This window comes from Gastrolobium bilobum, unplaced genomic scaffold (genome assembly GCF_033153095.1).
Source record: "Gastrolobium bilobum isolate Gb01-03AN ecotype WA unplaced genomic scaffold, APGP_CSIRO_Gbil_v1 utg1383, whole genome shotgun sequence".
NCBI lineage: Eukaryota > Viridiplantae > Streptophyta > Magnoliopsida > Fabales > Fabaceae > Gastrolobium > Gastrolobium bilobum.
This window is the reverse complement of record NW_026899537.1, coordinates 13,397-34,099: the sequence shown is the minus strand read 5'-3', so window position 1 is coordinate 34,099 and position 20,703 is coordinate 13,397. Positions and strand designations below refer to the sequence as shown.

General features: G+C 32.9%; 1 protein-coding gene across 1 annotated transcript; it reads right to left on the bottom strand.

The window, feature by feature from the left end:
- Positions 1-16,763: 16,763 nt before the first annotated feature.
- LOC133291193 (protein SOSEKI 3-like) lies at positions 16,764-20,703 on the bottom strand. The gene is made up of 5 exons (XM_061489415.1): positions 20,469-20,703; positions 20,301-20,370; positions 19,873-19,988; positions 18,897-19,770; positions 16,764-17,492 (listed from the first exon to the last, which is right to left on the bottom strand). Exons 1-5 carry the CDS (start codon positions 20,656-20,658, stop codon positions 17,192-17,194), a joined length of 1,551 nt encoding a protein of 516 aa, XP_061345399.1. The 5' UTR covers positions 20,659-20,703; the 3' UTR covers positions 16,764-17,191.

The following is a 20,703-nucleotide window of genomic DNA, read 5'->3' as shown; positions in this document are numbered from 1 at the left end:
CCCAATGGGGTGTCTCTCACCTAAGGTTGACACGTGTTTTTTTTTTTTTTCTAAAAAAAAAATAATTTAATCATAAAACTTTTGAAGGCCATAACTTTTGACTCGGGTATCCAATTCAGGTAATTCTTTTTTTTATTCCACATAACTTTTCGAGATCTACGCAATGACATCTCATTTGATATATTTTATTTCTCACAAACATAATTTAAATTTAAATTAGGTAATCCTTCTTCCTTAGAGATTTAGAATATTTATTTAATTATTTCCTTTATTAGTACAGATTTTTCAAATTGGTTTTTGAGTTTAAATTACAAATCAAATCTTTATTTTGTTTTCCTTATTAATAATAATTGTTACTTTTAATTTAAATCAGAAACCAAATTTTTTTATAATAAAAATAAAAAAATTTATTTTTTAAATTAAATCACACATCAAATCTTAATTTATTTTTTATATTAAATCACAAACGCATAACTCAAAGGCTTCTGAGTTTAAAAATATGACACGTGTCAACACTTGACACGTCACCAATCACGTCTAAATTGGGTTTCAATCAAGAGGCAATCACGCCTAATTTAAGTAATTTTATTTTTGAAAAACATTCATAATCCATCATTAATTTCAGACCACGAATAATAATCCAGAAGCTTATAGCATTTATCATTAATTTCAAAAATAATATCCTTCTTCCTTAGAGATTTAGAATATTTCTATAATTATTTTCTTTATTTCTACAGATTTTTCGAATTGATTTTTTTGTTTAAATCACAAATCAAATCTTTATTTTGTTTTCCTTATTAATAATAATTTTTATTAAATCATAAACCAAAATTTTGTTATAATAAAAAAAGTATTATAAAAAAAATTAAATCACAAATCAAAATTTTATTTATTTTTTTATTTTAAATCACAAACCCAGAACTCAGAGGCTTCTTGATTTAACTGCTCTTATAATACCATTCTTACAAATTAAAATTGTGTTTGTGAGAAATAAAATATATCAAATTAGATGTCATTGCGTAGATCTCGAAAATTTATGTGGAATCAAAAAAAGAATTACTTGAATTGGATACCCGAGTCAAAAGTTATGGCCTTCAGAAGTTTTATGATTAAATTATTATTTTTTTTGAAAAAAAAATGACACGTGTCAACCTTAGGTGAGAGACGCCCCACTGGGACGTCTTCTTTCAGGTGAGAGACGCCTAAATGAGGCGTCACATGTGACGCCGAAATGAGGCGTCACATTGTGCAATAGATCCGTAATTATTTCCAAAGCTGCAATAAATGCACAATTATTTAATTAAAATACAATAATTAAATTTTTTTTGCCCTTATAAATAAGAGATTATGGCATCCATTAATTTGGGCCGGATCCATCATGGGCGACAAACCCAACAATAAATTCATACAAGATATAGATCTTCTTGAAGCTAGTTTTAAAGAACTTTAGTAACCAAAGGGGATTAGTTCAAGTGGTACGTACTTGATTATGCTTAACTAAGGTTTTAGTGAATGAAAAAAAAAACTTTAGTATTAGAGTTCCATTGGGTTTTTACAATTAAATTGAATTCGGAGAAGAAATTTACCTTTTGAATTCTTTTTTTTCTTTTTGGAGGAAAATATCAACAGAAATCAACCTTGTTGCAGCCATTCTCGACTTTCAACTTTTACATAATGTAATGAAATAGATTATGGCAATTGTCAATTTGATTAGAAAAATGCAAATCAGCACTAGGTTAGAAAATTGTATGTTCAATGAATGATAGAAGCAGTTTTAAATAACCCCTCGTCACTTTCATATCCTGGGGGTTAGCATTAGTATTACTATTATATGCTGTTTTAAAAGTGGTTCAAATGAAGGCAAACTGTCCAGCATGTGCATGCGCGTTTCTCGACTTGTATTTTAATGGAATAGCTCATTGGTACAAGGTCACTATCTAATAATGCGCACTGCAATTTATTGTTCGGTATAAATGACATACGTCGTCTTTCTATACTATTATTGTGTGAAGGAATCAAGCAGAAAATTAATAACTTCCTCACAAATTTTAGATTTTATAAAACAAAAGGGAAGTAAGTAATGTGACGGGAGGATATTTCGCGCCTACAAAATATTTTCCGCATGGGAGTGGATTTTCCTAGATTACATGATCTCAGATCATGTGAAATAATATCATTTATTTATAAATAATTTGACACTGAAGAGAGATTAATGGTATGGGAGAATTATCATTGATTGGCTAAACATTAATTCACCATGGATCTCACATCACATTTCAACTAAAATCTTGTGGTTCTCAATTTTCTCAGTTTTAATTAATCTGAAATTTTATTACTAGCATTTGAATTTTCAATATTTTCATTGAAATTTAATTACACTCATCATTGCCTCTGATACCACTGCTAAATAAAGAGAGGAGTTCATGATAGAAGAGAACTATAAATTAATGGTGGGTTGCAGCTTACTCTATTTGGTAGTTCTCCACTATTATGAACTTTCATTCTTACCCAACAAAATCACTAATATTATTGACCGTGGTGGGTCCACCAATAATGAGTTAAGTTACATCAATCGTAGTAAGTGGATTTGACATTATGTCTCAACCAAAAATCTCAAGACATTAGATTCATTGGTCCTCCCATTTATATTCACTTCACTTAACTCATTACCAACTAATGTGTGACTCATCACATCAATCACCAGGCTAGTCCAAGCCCAACTCGGCTCTAATACCATTGTCAGGTGGGTTCAAGGAGAGCCCGTGACAGGAATAAATCTTTGGTGCATCCCACCAATGAAAATATTACATGTTAGTTAAATTATTTTTTTTGTCAGAATTTTTCTCTCTCTTCTGATGTGTAATGCTTTCATTGATGAGATGCACTGAATCTAGGTACAACAATAGTACCAAATATTTATTCTCGTGACAGGGGACCACCACCAATGGTTAATGCTACACCACCATATCAAGTGAGTCTGACGTCATGTCTCAACCCAAACCTTAAGGTATTACTCACCACCACCAATGGTTAAGGCTACACCACCATATCAGAATTTTTTTGTACATGTCGGGTCTATAAGCCTACATACTGGCTTATATCAAATAAAATTATTATTTTAATAATTTTGAATAATAACGTAATATTATTTTAGTTATTTTTTAATTATTGAATGTTTAATAAGCTTAAACAGGCTAACAGGCCTAGGCCAAGACTTGTAATTTCGGTCTACTCAGGCTAACAGGTCAAACCAGGCTAAAAGATTTTTTACACAGGTCTAACCTATTTAAGTCAAAGCCTAGCCTAGCCTATTTAGACCCTAGTGAAATTCAACATTAGTGTGTTCTCCCTCAACCGAGTACCCCAGACCCAAGTATTCAACTCGCCTCTAGTCAATTACCAAGTTAGCTCGAGCCCAACTTGAATCTGATACCACTATCATGCGGGTCCAATAGGAGCTCGTGACGGAAGACCACCACCAATAAGTTAAAATAAATCAATCATATTAAGTGGGTCTGACACCATATCACAATCCAAAACAGTAAGGCATTGAGTTCATGATCCTCTTCTTTATATGCAGTTCACTTAATCCAATACCAACCAATATGTGACTCATTATATTTGAATAACCCAATAATTATATTTTCCGATAAAGACATATATGAGGCGAAGATGTATTCCCTCCTAATCTAGACTTAAAAAGAGACTAATGGGTTTTGAATATGACTAATCAATTTATATATGTTCAAGCGTGCTAGACTAATTATCTTGTGAATTTTTTAATTATTGACTTACTGTTACTGAAAGATACATATGCATATATGAACTCCAAAACTGTTAAGAAGTAATGGGAGAGTAAATGATTGAGCCTGCATTACTGATGCAGCGATGTTGTTGGCATCGTTGACCTTAATGGAATTGTTGAAGCTTATGATCCTTGACCCTTTTTTAGGGAATCTAAACTGACATGAAAGACCACTGCTTTGGTCCCAAACTCAATTTTTATTTTCTCCCAACTAACGGGGTCTTAGCAAAGAGAGGAAGGAACACAAAGCTGACTGCACTTTTTTTAATTATATTTACTATTATTGTTGTACAATACTTAAAATTAGGAGTAATAATGAGTTGTGTTGGGACAAAAAAGTAACATGAAACTAATTTAATTTAATTAAGTTGAGTAAGAATTGAAACTTTTTTAATTTAACCAATTGGTTTGAGTTAGATGATCGAGTTAATATTAATTTAAATTAAAATATGTTAAAAAAGAAAATATTTATAATTATTGATTTGATTTGAGTGTGATCCTGTAAAAAATAAATAAATAAAGTGATTGATGTTAAATTAGTTTGAATTTAACAAAAAATAATCCAACTTTTTTTTTTTTATAGATTGGCTTAAATTCTATCACCATTCATAATTAAAATAAAATAAATAAATAAATACTTCAAGTGATACGGAAATAATATTAGGAAAAATTTGACTGAATTCAAATCGAATTAATTTATGAGTAAATATCTTTTGCGGTCCTCAGCAAATTTTATGATACACGCTTTAGTCCCTAGCAAATAAAAAGATTATTCGTAGTCCCTAAAAAATTTAAAGTGAATCCATTTTAGTCTTTTTGAGAGACTAATACGAGTCTTTTTTGAATTTGTTCGGATCACAATTTTAACTAAATGAGTTCATTTTGAATTTTATTTTTTAGGAACCACGAATAGCCTTTTTATTTGCTAAAGACTAAAGCAGGAATCGTAAAATTTGCTGAGGACCAAAAATGATATTTAATCTTAATTTAATTTTCTATCATTCATAAAAAAAAATTAATTTTCTATGAATTTCATAAAATAATAAAAAATAAGAATATAAATGACACGCGAAGGAGCGTGTGAGACAGCAGGTTGAGCTAAGCGTACACGTACCATGGCACATTATCTAAATTTTATTCCCAAAAATCTTTTTTTCTCTTGTATAAAATTCCCAAAAATCTCAGTCAAATAACATAACAAGACCATATATACAATAGGAAGTAAGAGTGCTATTTCTAGAACCAGTAGGCTGCTGGCATATTCTACATAACATAAATAAAATAATAAGGTCATACATTTTTTTATTTTATCCAATTTTCTTAATTTCATGTGACGTAGTATGCAGCATCATCCCTAAACTAAGTCAACCCGTGCATTATGTTCCAGACTCAAATACTATATAGTCAAGTAGGCCACTCCGGGAAAAAATAAGGTACCCCACTATACATACATGACTCTACCTCCGAACTTGAGAGAATAGGTGTAACAAATTTTTTCTTACTAATATTATTCTAGACTTGCAATAATAAGGGAAAGAGAACCTTTGTATGCAATCTTATCGTTATGTATTTATCAAATCATTATTTCTTGAATTTGAAAACTTCACGAAGCTACATACTGAAGTTGTTATAAGCCTTCATAAAATCTTAAAGATAATTTGTGCTTTGAATACTATGAATAACTAACACTTCAAAGACCTTAACGTGTTGTGTCCGACACTTTCTGACACTCTCCGACACTTCGACACTCTCCGACACTCCAACACGCATTGTAGAAACTCAAAAAATGGTTCAAAGGTTGCATTGTGTTGTATTTTTAGTTCCAACTAGGGGTGTTCATCAACTGATCCAAACCGATTCAAACCGCGGTGACCGAACCGAAAAACTGATAACCGAATAAATCGAAAACCGAAAAACTGAAAACTGATTAAAAACAGCAAATTTTAATTGGATTGGATCGATTTTTGGATGGGTTGATGAAAATCGATCCAATCCAAACCGATCTAATATATTGATTTTCCTCTACCTACTTGGGTCTTTTCCTAATCACAGCCTAAAAATTTCTAAACTCAAGACTCATTAATCCATCAACTAAACCCAAGAAAAAATCTAGTCACATCTCATCAACAAAATTTTATCTTTATAGAGCTTCTTATCTCATTGCCAAAAAAAATTTATATTATAGTTTATTAATGTTTTGTATTTCAAAAAAAAATACATTTATGAAGCCAATATATACAAAAGATATTATTTGAACAATAATCATGAAATAAATTTTAGGATTTTCCAAAAATCGAAAACCGATCCAATCCAAACCGAAAAAATTGGATTGGATTGGATCGGATTTGAAAAAAAATCAAAACCGAATGGATGATTATATGATCAAACCGAAAGGATTGGATTAGATGATTTTTGCTTCCAATCCAGACCGCGAACACCCCTAGTTCCAACTAATAGATTCGTTAGATTACGATTATAATTTTATTGAGTTTAATATAAATATTTGGAATATCTTATGTTTCTTTGCAAAATTGATGGATATTATAAGTTTAACTTCATTTTTTGTTAAATTATTAAATATTAAATATAATATACACTACATAAATAAAAATTATTATTTAATATCACAACGTGTCCTAACGTGTCAAAATCTAACAGTTTTTAGAATTAACGTGTCAGAGTGTCGTATCGTGTCGTGTCACGTGTCTCGTGTCGGTATCGGTGCTACATAGTTTGAATATGTGTTTAGTATATTTTATATTTTCACATTATATATTGTTTCTTGTGCAATAAAAGATTGATCTTTGTCAGTGGCAGAGCCAGGCTCTAATTTGAGCTCATACCAAAAAATTATATGTGTATTTATTTTTTTAATTTTAGTTAGTTCATATTATAATATATTTAAATTATATTAAATACAAAGCACCTGGGCAGGAAGCACCAAGAAGAGTTATAATTTTATTAAATATTTTTAATTTTACTAAAAAAATATGGGAGAGGTTGTAGTTACTACCTCCTTTTCTTATTACCTCTTTCTACCAAATCTTAATTGTTGATTTCCACCAATCTAACGGTTATAATTTATTAGAAATTAATAATTAATTAATAAGTATGACCCAATAAATTACAACCGTTAGATTGAAGAAAATCAACGGTTAAGATTTAGTAGTAAGAGGTAGTAAGAAAAAGAGGTAGTAACTATAACCTATGTAGCACCGATACGACACGCGACACGTGACACGACACGACACGACACGACACTCCGACACGTCAATCCTAAAAAAATATGGATTTCGACACGTTGGGACATGTTTTAATATTAAATAATATTTTTAATTTATATAGTGTATATTTCATTTAATATTTAATAATTTAACAAAAAAATGAAACTAAATTAATAATACCCATCAACGCGTTATAAAGATGGAAGCTTTAATAAAAAAAATAAGAACTGGGATGAGAGAAAGATATACTATCAGATAGAGAGATCAAATCATATTAGAGAGAGATCAGAGACAAGGAGATACAATAAGAGCGTGATAAGAATTGACAACAATGATGCTGAGATGATCTCTTATCTACTTAAGGGGGAAAAAGACAAAAAATTAAAATTGATATAATCAGGTGGAAGCTTTATTAATATATTTTAATTACTAAAAAATAAATTTTTTTTAAAAAAAAGTTAAAAAAAATTACGAAAATTCCATTTGACCGTGTCGGACACGGTCAAATTCGCGTGTCGAAATGGTTAACGTGTCGGAAAAAGTTGACCGCGTGTCCGACACCGTGTCGGAGCGTGTCGCCGTGTCGGACACGACTCTCCCTGTTTTTACAAGTCTCCGTGCTTCCTTGACTATAACCTTCCCCAAATTTTTTTTTTATACAAGTGCAAATTTAACACATAACCTAATATAACTTACTCAAATCTCTCACCAAATATTTTTTTTTCAAATAGGGTCAAATTACAAATTGTAGCCTGAGGCAAATTATAATTTTAACTCGGGCCAAATTATAATTAATTATATAATTATATATAATAAGTATAATTTGTTAAAATTTAGCCCGGACCGAGGCCACCCCACGTTCTATGTGGCTCTGCCACTGCTCTTTGTGATTGATTGAAGTTTCTGATTGTGTAACAGAAATGACTTCGACAAGTACAAGTTTGGTTACTCCAAATAATTATGTTTCGACTCCTACTTAAAAGCCTGAAAAATTCTATGGGATTGATTTCAAGCTTTGGCAACAGAAAATGTTGTTCTACTTGACAACCCTGAGTCTTGCACGGTTTCTCAAGGAAGATGCTCCTAAGTTGGAAGAAGGAGAACAACATGATAAGGAGAAGGTTGTTGCTGTTGACGCATGGAAGCACTCTAATATCCTCTGCCAAAACTATATCATCAATGGTCTAGATAATTCCTTGTATAATGTGTATAGCACTTTGACCACCAGTAAGGAATTGTGGAAAAGTCTAGGCAAGAAGTATAAAACAGAGGATGCCGGCTTGAAAAAGTTCATAGTCGGTAGATTTTTGGACTTCAAAATGGATGTCTTTAAGAATGTGACGAGACAAGTTGAAGAACTTCAAGCACTAGTGCATGAAATTCATGCTGAAGGGATGACCTTAAGTGAATCATTCTAGGTTGCTGCGTTTATTGAAAAATTGTCACCATCCTGGAAGGATTTTAAGAATTATATCAAGTATAAGCGCAAGGATGTGTCACTTGAAGATCTGATTATGAGGTTAAGGATAGAATTAGATAACAAGATTGCTGAAAAGAAATTTGGCAACAATCTTGTGGTCTCTAGGGTCAATGTTGTTGAAGAGGGATCAAGGTCGAAGAAGCAAAAACATTCTGAAACTGAAGGAAATGCTAAACAAGGCAAAAGAAAAAAGTTCAAGGGCAATTGTTACAATTGCGGTAATCCTAGCCATCATGCAAAAGATTGTAAGAAGGATCAAAAGAAGCCATATAAATCCAAAATGAAGAAGATCATTCAAGCCAACTTGGTTAATATCGCTGAAAAGGTTGAAGATCTGAACTTGTCGACGGTGGTGTTGGAGAGTAACCTAGTGGGAGACACTAAGGAGTGGTGGGTGGACAGTGGTGCCCCCAGGCATGTCTGTTTAAAAAAGTGGATGTTCTCCTTCTACACTCATGAGAAGAATGATGAGAAACTCTATATGGATAATTAATCTACTTCAAAGGTTGAAGGTGTTGGGAAGATAGTTTTGAAGATGACTTCTGGAAAGATAGTGACACTCAATGATGTGCTTTATGTGCCTGATATTCACAAGAACTTAGTGTCTGGATCTCTTATGAGCAAGAATAGTTTTAAACTTGTATTTATTTCTGAGAAGTTTGTACTTTCTAAGAATGGGAAAGAGCTACCTTAGTGAGGGCCTTTTCAAACTGAATGTGATGACTGTAACCAATGATAATAATATTAATGATAATGTTACTTCTATTTATTTTCTTTAGCCTTCTAATTTATGTCATAATAGATTAGGACATGTTAATTTTAAGTAAATTAAAATTTTAATTATTTAGATTTATTTTCTAAATTTGAATGTTTAAATAATAAATGTCAAGTGTGTATTGAATCAAAATTTCCAAAATTACCTTTTACTTCTATTGAAAGATCAACTGAATTGTTAGATTTAATGCATATTGATATGTGTTATGAAATATGTACCATCTAGAGGTAATAAGAAATATTTTATTATTTTTATTGATGATTGCAGCAGATACTGTTATGTTTACTTACTTAATAGTAAAGATGAAGCTATTATAGCTTTTAAACAATACAAAAGTAAAGTTGAAAATCAACTTAACAAGAAAATTAAAGTAGTACGGAGCGATCGTAGGGGAGAATATGATGGCCCCTTCGACGAATTATGTATAGAGTCTGGTATTATACACCAGACAACTGCTCCGTATACACCGCAATCAAATGGGATTTCAAAAAGGAAAAATCGAACGTTGAAGGAAATGATGAATGCTATGTTAATCACGTCTGGTTTACCATAGAACTTGTGGGGGAAGTCATTTTGAAGGCTAACTATATTATTAATAGAGTACCCCACAAGAAGACAAGAAGCATATCATACGAAGTATGGAAAGGAAAGAAATCATCCTTGAAATACTTGAGAGTGAGGAGGTGCTTGGCTAAGGTTGCGATTCCTAAACCTAAAAGGTTGAAAATCGGACCTAAAATCATGGATTGTGTATTCATTGGTTATGCACTTAATAATAGTGAATATCGGTTTCTGGTTTATAAATCCGATGTCTCATATATACATGTTAATACGGTTATTGAGTCAAGGGATGTTACGTTCTTTGAAAACGTATTTCTATATAACAAGGTATATGAATCAAGTGGTAATAATGATAATAACGTTGTAAGACCTCAGGCAATTACGACTTGTGTCGATCTTGTAGAGGATGAACCTAGACATAGTAAGAGGCAAATGATTGCCACATTCTTTGGACCTGATATTCTGACATATGTGTTAAAAAATGAGCCTCGAACGTATAAAGAGGCTATAACGTTCCGGGAAGCACCATTCTGGGAAGAAGCTATCAATAGTGAAATTGATTTATCCTATCAAACCACACTTGGGAATTAATAGACCTTCATCCTGGCAATAAGCCTCTAAGAAGTAAGCGGATCTTCAAAAGAAAGATGACACTATTGATAAATATAAAGCTAGGCTTGTGGTAAAAGGATACAGGCAACATGAAGATCTCGACTATTTTGATACTTATCCACTTGTTACAAGGATTACGTCCATTAGAGTGTTGATCGCGGTAGCGACATTGAATGGGTTAAAAATACATCAAATGGATGTTAAGACCATCTTCTCGAATGATGACTTAGAAGAAGAGATAAAATTAGAACAACTTGAAGGCTTGTTGTCCCAGGACAAGAATGGAAAGTTTGTCACTTGAAAAAATCCCTTTATGGGTTAAAACAAGCTCCAAAGCAATGGCATGCAAAATTTGATAAAGTCATGTTATCGAATGGTTTCCATATTAATGAATGTTACAAGTGTGTCTATATTTGAAATATAGAGAAAGGGTTTGCCATAATCTCTCTTTATGTGGACGACATGTTAATAATGGGTAGTAATAATCAAATGATTAAAGCTACTAAGCAATTGCTTACTAGTAAATTTGACATGAAAGATATAGGGATAACAGACAATATCTTGGGTATTAATTCCATGGAACATCTGGAGGGTTGGCTTTGTCATAAGCTTATATTACTAAAATTCTTGAGAAACTCAAGAGTTTGAATATAGCTCATGTGAAGAATCTCGTAGATTCTAATCTTAAACTAAAGAAGAACACGGGTAAAGCTGAAGCACAAAAAGAGTATGCTCAAGTGTTAGACAATCTTATGTATGTTATGAACTGCACCAGACCTGATATTGCTTATTCAGTGAGCATGTTAAGTCGTTTTACTAGTAATCCAAATAAGTATCATTGGAAAGCTATGGTAAGAGTTTTGGGATACTTGAAGCGCACTCAAAACTTTGATTTGCTTTACGAGAAGTACCCTCCAGCAATAGAAGGGTATTGTGAGGCAAATTGGATCACCAGCTCTAATGACACTAAATCCACAAGTGGATTTGTATAACCCTTGGTGGGAATGTTGTGCCTTGAAAATCGTCCAAGCAGACTTGCATTGCAATATCAACTATGGAAGCAGAATTTATTGCTTTAGATAAAGACGGTGAGGAAGCCAAATAACTTTGTAATTTTATTGAGGATGTTCCTAATTGGCCAAAGCTGGTACCAGCCGTATGCTTACATTGTGATAGCCAAGCTGCTATTGGAAGGGCTAGGAATGTCATGTATAACGGTAAGTCTAGACATATATGTCATAGACATGATACCATGAGAAAACTACTCTCGAGTGGAATCATTACAATTGACTGTATGGAGTCTAAAGAGAATATAGCGGATCCGTTGATCAAAGGGATTCCAAGAGAGTTGGTTGAAATTTTGTCGAAAGGAGTAGGTTTAAGGCCTATCATTTGTTGATTATTGCAGTAACTCTACCTTGATGAGTGGAGATCCCACAAATTAGGTTCAAAGAGACAACTAAGTGATGATCAAATGTTAACACTGTGGAGTTTCTAAACTCATACTCATTCCTATGGCAAAGCAGTGTATATGTGAGGGTAAGCATTTACGCTTTTAATGATTTCTTAATCTGATGTGTTCATATGATGTATATTGAGTTACATAACAAGAAATCACCTATGTGAGTGTAAAGTGAGAGACACTTCTATGAGAAATTATAAAGGTCGATTCTCTAGAATCCTCACAAAACCAGGCAGGCGTCCAAGGAAAAAATGGGCACAACAATGTTAGGGAAGCAATTGTGAGACTCCTATTGTCTTGGTATACACAAAAGGTCGACGGTTCAAGTCATCCTGACCACCGATTGACTGAGTACACCCGATAGGTTTCATTAGAGAAGGTTCAAAGGTGACCCCTCCCTATCGCGATGCAATTGTTTCTCACCGAGGAATCACACTTTGCATTCATGTTCATTTGCATTTTGTCACGATGAATTGACTTTTTATTCATGTGGGGGTGAGGGTGAGAGTATCTGGTCGATCTTCCCAAGTGTCGTCTTTGGAAGGGGTTCAAAGTCTTATTCTCAGGACCCGCCTCAATCGGACTAGTCGCGAAGCGATGAACCGATTAGAATATCACAAAAAAAATGTGTATGTGGGTAGAAGTCCCACATTGGACAAAGAGTGAGAAATGGAAGGGTTTATAAGCCTCCACCTCACCTCTCTAGTTTTTCCCTTGGGGCACTTCACTTTTATGGAGGAGGGAGAACCACTGTTGTCGTCCATCTCGGCACGGCCGGTCGATCGTGTGTGAGATAAAAATAATATTTTTTATTTTTTCGTCCAAACAGTACCTGCTATTTTGAACCGAATCAGTTCTTCTTTTTTGTTTTTGTTTTTGAACTGAAATGGTGCGTTCGATTAATTTTGAACCGAACCGGTCGTAATGGTTCACCGTCGTTAGTCGCAACGATTCGCCGGCGACGATTCATCATGACCTATCGTTGTCTATTTATACATGTTCACACCATACAAAATATATCCAGAAATTTTTTTATGTCGTCACTCTGGATTCATGCATCATTCATCCATACCATAGTATTAGAAAGTGTGATTTTCTCAAGCATTTGGTTGTGTTTCTGGGGGCTCCTGATTGATAGTGCCATCATTCTAGAGACGCACAATTCGTTCTATTCTAGGAGGTAATTGTTCATCAACATTCGACATCAATAAATGGAACAAATTATCTTAAGAAGAAAACATAGTCGGACTCGAATTTTTTCTGCATGCAAGCATTCTTTCCAACATTTTGTGAGTTTTATAATACTTCTTTATTGTAATGTGATTGTATAGTTAATTAATATATTTGATATCATACACAGATTCAAATCTCTCGGTAATGTTATATTTCATCCAATTTCTTCAACAACAACTTACAAAGGATAAGAAAAATAAAAAATAAGCAAACATCAGGTTTTGTATATTTTAAAGAATAATACGACCGGCAGTGACAGCTTTTATAATAAATATAGGCATGGTATATCCAAATTAAGGGCATTGGGGTTGGTGTGTGCGTCATTGATGACAACACAAAGACATTTAAAAAAGAAAAGAAAATGAAGGAGAGAGAACCAAATATAGGTCCTTAACAATGCTGTTTTATTTGAATAGTCCATAGCAGTTATGTTAATCGAAAGAGATTTTTCGAATATGATAACAGTTCTGTTTAGTCAGAGTTGAAGAATTGAAAATAAAGTCATAACATATTCAAGTTGGAGAGATGTGTAATTTAATAATTATATTAAAAAATAAAGCATCTCATATATCTAAATTGGAGATAAAGAAAAAAAAATGAGGGTATGAGATTAAATAAAAGTAATATATTTCTATTATATTTTATTTAATTTTAAAAAATATAAACAATAACAACTAATGTTATTTTATTTTCTTTGGTTCCATCGTTTACCATCAATCTAAACTTAGTCTAAAAAAAAAATAGTCTGAATATCTTTCTTCCGTCTTTTAATAACATGCTTCCAAGTGTCATCCCCACATTGCAAGTAGCTAGCTTGACATAGTTAGAAATAATTACACATTAAAAGAGTACCATGTATGATTGAGCTAATTTATTTAATGTTTTCACGTCATTCTTCTGACTCATCACCTGATTATATATTTGTCATTTTTAAAAAAGATTGAGATAATAAATGCATAAAATGTCAAAACATAAATAAATAGCGACAGCCATACAGACTACAACCAACTCTAAGGCAAACCCCATAAACCCAGCTCTTAGTATGTGTCTATGTGATAGGCGTAAGAGTGGAAGCATTGAACATGTAAAAAACAAAGCCTCAAATTAATCATCCGGAAAACCAAAACCAAAATAATGATTATTAATAAGGAATTCATAATTACGCAAATTATGAGAATTATGAACACAATTTATTCCATTAAAAAAGTTATACTAATAAATGACCTGTCCCGAAATATGTAAGAAAGTGTAACTATACATTTGTGTACTCACAATTATAATTAATAGAGTCTTAATCAGAAGGGTTTGACATTTGTGAAAGAATTAAAAAAACTAAAATATTTACTAAAAAAGTATAATATTCAATATATTTAGAACATAATTTCTTTTTTCTTTTAAACAAATGTGATAAGGACGTATGGTAGCATTTGCCTTATTTAATACTCAAAAGTAACAGAACGTAAATCACTCTTAAAAATTTTAAAAACCTAAAAGATTGTTACAAGGCATAATTCCTTAATGTGAAAGTTAAACCCAAGATTTGTTAATTCAATTAGTTTGGTCCTGAAGATCTCAATGGCCAGACAAAAAGCATTCTGACAGGGCCTATATGAAAGTTTGGGTGAGAGTCCCTTTTTCTCTCCATCAAAACCTTCGAATAAAGCTGTCTCATTCGAATATTATACACTTTTGGAATAAAATTGTCCCAGTAGCATTAAGATTCCTACTATTTTTGGTTTTACGCCTGGTTACATGTCCTACGAAGAGAGATGTCTAATCAAGAGATTATGTTGATCTTAAATCTAGATGTTCTCTAGATATCTATGAGTTAGATATCTTTAAGTTTAGCATATCACTATATATTGAAAATAATGGTATTTGTCAAAGGAGTTGTGTGCATGCACAGTAATAGCATAACAGTGAATAGAGGTGAAATTGGGCCGGACCGGCCTATAGGAGCCTACGACTCGGCTTACGTCAGGCTAGACCTAACCTAGTATATTTCGTAAAATAGGCCAAGTTTAGGCCTTGAAAAAACTTGTTTAATAAAAAGGTCGTATGCCCGCTTTCACAAGGCCTGATCTATAAGCTTACAGGCCGACCTATATTATACAATTTATTTTAAATAAAATAAAATAGAATAAGTATGTCTTAAAGAAAAAACAAAAGATATAGATTTAATCAATTGCAATTATTTATAACTTAATTATATTTTCATAAAAAGCTGACTTTATTTCTTATGTAGGAGGAATCAACATCTTAGCATGTTAGATTGTGCAGATGAATATTTAAAATATTTTTGGGAGAGATTATACTTACTACAAGCATTATGATATGTTTGTTGGATTAATGTAGTTATTTTAATTTACATAGTATGGATTTGTTTGTTGGATCTGATGAAATATATGTTATTTAGTCTAAGCATTTTTCTTTTTAAAGTGACTTAAATGCAGATTGTATGAGTTTTGTTGTGATTCATGATTCTGTTTGGACGTTGAAATTATGATTTTTGGTTTAGCAACATAATTTGAGTATTTTGTAAAGTTGATTCATGGTTATCCTTGGAAGTTAAAAATTAACAGGCTAATGGGCTAGGCTAGACCATTTGTTTTTTATAAACGGGCTAGGCTAGACCATTTGTTTTTTATAAACGGGCCAAGCTAGACTAACAGTTAAACTCTTACTAGGCTTGGGCCAGCCCAAATTAAAATTTTTTGACGTAGGCTTGGACTTTTCGGGACAAAGCTTAGCCCAGCCCAGCTCACTTTCACCCCCTAATAGTGAAGAGAAAAAAAGTGTCCATCATGTAAATTTTGCCTCTTATTTATAAAATTTACCGATGGATAATGAAATTATGAACCTTTAATATCTTCTTTGAATATGAGATTGATATTTTCTTTATGGGTTTGTTTTTTCTAAAGTTACTTTAGATAACTTTATCTAATGTTCATCGAAACGACGTCGTTTTGGGACAGAAATCATGATATTTTTGTAATTTTAATTTATTTCAGGATTATAATAGTCTTTATCATTCTAATTTTTTAATTTTTCAATCTTAAAACGACGTCGTTTCGATGAACATTAGACAAAATTGTCTAAAGTAACATCAGAAACTTTTTTCTCTTTCTTTATATTATATTAATTTCTTCTTTTCATTGCCTACTATTGGGCTTTATATAATATAGACCTCTCATATAGATCCATAACACATAGAAATCCCAAGTTTGAATGGTACTGCCATCAATTTAAAACCAACAATATTTCAAACCACTTTTTAAAACTTGACTTGCCCTTTGGAAGGCCGTAGGGATAAAAGAGTCGATGAAATTTAAAATGATACAAGCTTATACATAGATCATATTATTTTTATACTCTATAGCTTTTTTATTTGTAACGTTTAAAAATGTACTACTGGCTGGGAATCTAACTTAAGGTTAAATACAAGTTCATCCAATGTCAAGTTCAATCTCACGTTTAAAAACCCACCACTTTCTTTTGGGCACCTTTTAGCCTTGGAGGTGAAAACAAAGTAGCAGGTACTAATTTGAAACAAAAAAAAAGCATCAGGTGCAAAAGGGTATAGTATATGTAGTTACAAAAAATTTGAGGAATCATTTCATTTCAGTTAGCAGTCCCCTATAACCAGAACATTAGATTTACAGGAAGAGTAATGGATCATTGGGACCACACCTGCACTATTAGCCCCCCTTTGAAGTGAGTAATCTGTCATAACATTTGTAGATTTACAGAAATGTCACGTGAAACCACATAGATATATACCATCATGTTACATTGTTGCATTCAAACAGAAGCTGAAAACTAGCAGTTTTGCTAGTTGCCTAATCTCTGAAACATAATTTTTTTTAAGAGTTGTTAGATTCTGTGTCGCAAAATTGTTTAGATTGGATTATAACCCGAGCTCCTGAAGCAAGCCTGTTGAGTTAAAATCAAACTTGTTAATCAATGAAAGAAAAGTGAAAGGACATACCCTTTTAACATTTTTTAAGAACATCAGTTGAAACAAAGATAAAATCATCACTTAACTTTCTTCAATCTTGAACACCTTCTCCTCTTCTCTAAATGAGTCTATCCTCTTAGAATGCTTTTTCCCTGATGAAGGTTCAGTGATTCTTTTGCTGCTACCGTTAGATGTTACTGGGGATATGCATGAGCCATCAATTCTATCCATGGAGTTTCTTGATCCATCAGATACAGGAGATCTCATGGATTCCCTGGTTGGCTGCTTGGTCAATGAAGCCTTAAGTGACAGTGGAATGCATTTTGAATTTCCGGAGGATGATGATTCCTCTATGCCTTGAAACTTCAACTCTTTACATGTCCTGCACATTTGTGTACATATTTTGTTACTTCAACTCTACATTTAGGATGTGATGACTACTGTGTTCGTATCAGATGCCAATCAAATGAATTACAAAAAACTTTAAAACTTGAAACCACAAAGGTAGCCATAATAATTATTGATCCCAAGCCATTTTCAGCAACATGTGACATAAGATAAGTCTTTAACTATGGACCAATTTTGTAATAATGCAACGACACATACTTTTAATTTAAAGGCTGGACACACTATTGAGAGAAAGAATTCCTTAAAGTGCAATATTTATTTAGCAACACTATAAAAGAGACCTAATGGTTACTAATTACTCTCATGAGGTATCAATAGCAACTCCTTATAGTGCGGATTATTTTCCTAGCATTGTTTAAAAAAGATAGCTATAAAACCTGATGATAAATGTTAATCTTCTTTATTCTTCCACAGAACCTTTAAGTGTTTCACATGATAGGACACAAAAAAAAATCACAAGACAATCCAAATTCCCATTTGTCCTGCCTTTTGCTTTTGCTTCTTCTTTTTTTCCCTGGTGGAGGATGCCTAATATTGGAAGTTCAAATGATATCTTTTTTTCTCCTTAGAATAATAACTTTACAAAAAGCAATGAAGCCCCCTTCTTTTGGGCCATTGAAGCTTTCACTTCCTTGAGACATCTTGCCATACAATCATAAATAAAGATCTAAACAAGCATGTGAGAGCACTTACATTCCATTAAATATTGTTTAGCTTTAAAAAGCAACTTTCAAAAGAAATACAAGGGTAAAATTTTATTCAGAACTGAGAGTAATAAGAGGGACAGAAGATTTCAATGAATTTTTTTATCCAAAAAATTGTTAAAGGTGATATTATTTAAATTTTAAAAGAAGTGCAAGCATAAGCAGAATGTGGTAGTAGAGCAGAAGAGTTTAGTCATTGCATCTGAGTTTTGAATTGGTAATAACGAGCAACTCAGTGGATTGTTTTTGTGCATATAATAATGAAATCATTCATTTGATAAGAGACTTGGAAATTGGCTCAATCTAGACAAATATGATAGAAAATCAAAGCAGCATAAGCATTCTAATACCAGATTCAAGCATTTTCCATCTTCGTACTATTGCACAACCTATCTGGTTATTTAGCCTAATCTAGCATTATTCCTTATTTAAAGAATGACTATATGCCAAAATTGAGTGCAGCCCATATTTCACTTCCTCAGCTTTGAACAAATGTTCTCTGAAGCTATGATAAGTGCAGCCCTTGTACAACCAACCAAACAACATGTAACGCAACATCCAGCCGCGAATTGATTTGCCAGTACCATAATTTTTGGGAAAGGAAGTAGTAACTCTTCCTAATTCTACATTGTTATGTTGCAAGAAAAGACTTGAAACTCAAAAGCAAAACCTACCTCTCAGCATTGAATGAAGAAGAGCTTTTCAGAACATTAGGTCCATCTTCTTCCATCAGTATTTTAGACTCAACTATGCTCCCACTAAAATATTCTTTGTCTTCCAATCTGAGGCCCATCACCTTTGGATTCTCTGCTATGCAATCAATTTCCCTCAACATAACAGAAGTTGAGAACAATGGGGATGGGAATTTTGAATAAGGAAACCTAGCCTTGTAGGAAGGAATAAGGCCAACACTATGGTTTTTCACTGACATAGACCCACAAGAGATCAGTTGCATCAGAAGATTTGAGGCCTTCATCCTTGTATTGGTTTGCATTCGAATGCCATAATCTTCCGGGGTCCTAAAGCTGTTCATTTTACTCACGTCAGCTCTAATAAGGGATTCCAAAGTTTCAGTGTTCCCTCCAGAAGATGATGGAGCAGAAGTTGAGATAGGAGGAGAAATAGTATCCCTACAGATTTCTTGATTATCTTTCACTTGTGGCACTTGTATTTCACATATTTCATGACATTCAGGTTCTAATGACCTATCTTCTGTTGATACACCCCTGGTACAAGTTTTCTGGGTTTTGGGTCTGCTAACATTTTCTTCTGTCTGAGTTGAAGCATCTGCCAATCCATCAGTCTTGTAGATTTTGCACTGTGTCAATGGTAAGCTTAGAGAACCACTCTTTCCATCCCTAGAATCTGGAGAAACATCAGAGGAACCAGTATGTTGTTCTGGGGAAAGTTCATCTTCTTGGGAGTTTCTTGTCTCTTTCCCATTCATGCTAGAAGAGGTGGAAGCTTCATCATGGCTCCTACAAGAAACTGGCTCTGGTAACTGCTTCAGGCTATGTATTTTGACATTGCTAATGGGGCTGAAACGATCTGTAAAGCAAAATTCACAATGATTAAGATTTCAGTCAGGAACTAAGAAAACACAACATGATGAAGATGAACAAAACAAACACATGATTTTATTTTTTTTACCTGAATTCGATTCGTAAAATAACTCCGAACCTTTGAGGACATACTCATTTCCATGTGCAGGTAGAATTAGATCATCTTCAAAGAGATCATGCCACACAAATCCGTTCTTGTAGCTTCTGAATTAATTACACAATAAACAAACATACACGGTGAAAACTGAATACAAACAATTTGTCCATATTGTGAAAAAACACATAGCTTAACAATCTTGATTGCTTCATCTAACTAAAATTTAAAAACTTTAAGCTACATTGACTTTCCTAAAATCAAAAGAGAAAAAAGGGGCAAGGACAAACTCACACACCCAATCAAGTCTCAGTATTAATCTTTTTTATTCTCTCTCTCTCTATATAAATATATATATATTTGTTTCTCACCATACAAACTGAAACACCAAGAGGAGATAGTAAATAAAATAACTTCCTCACCTTTTACAAGACCATGAATACAAGGAAGCCATGCCTCTACCTCTCAAAGCATTAAGTCTTTCAATAACATCTGCACACAAACAATACATAAAAAAAACAAAAAAAAACACCCCACAAACAAAAACACACATTAAAAAGTGTTGGTTTGAAGTTTTTTCCTTATTGTACCTCTCAAGTATAACCCATCAGGGGATGAAAGTGGAACCTCCATGAAATGAGGGTGCTCAAGTTGCCTGTTCCGACAAAGATAGTAAATCACCGGCACCTTTCGGTTCTGATGGTACTTTGGGGACTTCTCCGTCCACACTTTCGCCCTCTCAGGACTCACTTGCCGGTACTTCTTCATTCTTGCTTCCATTCCCACATTCAGAACCCTGTCACTAGTAAAAACGCAAACTTTCTA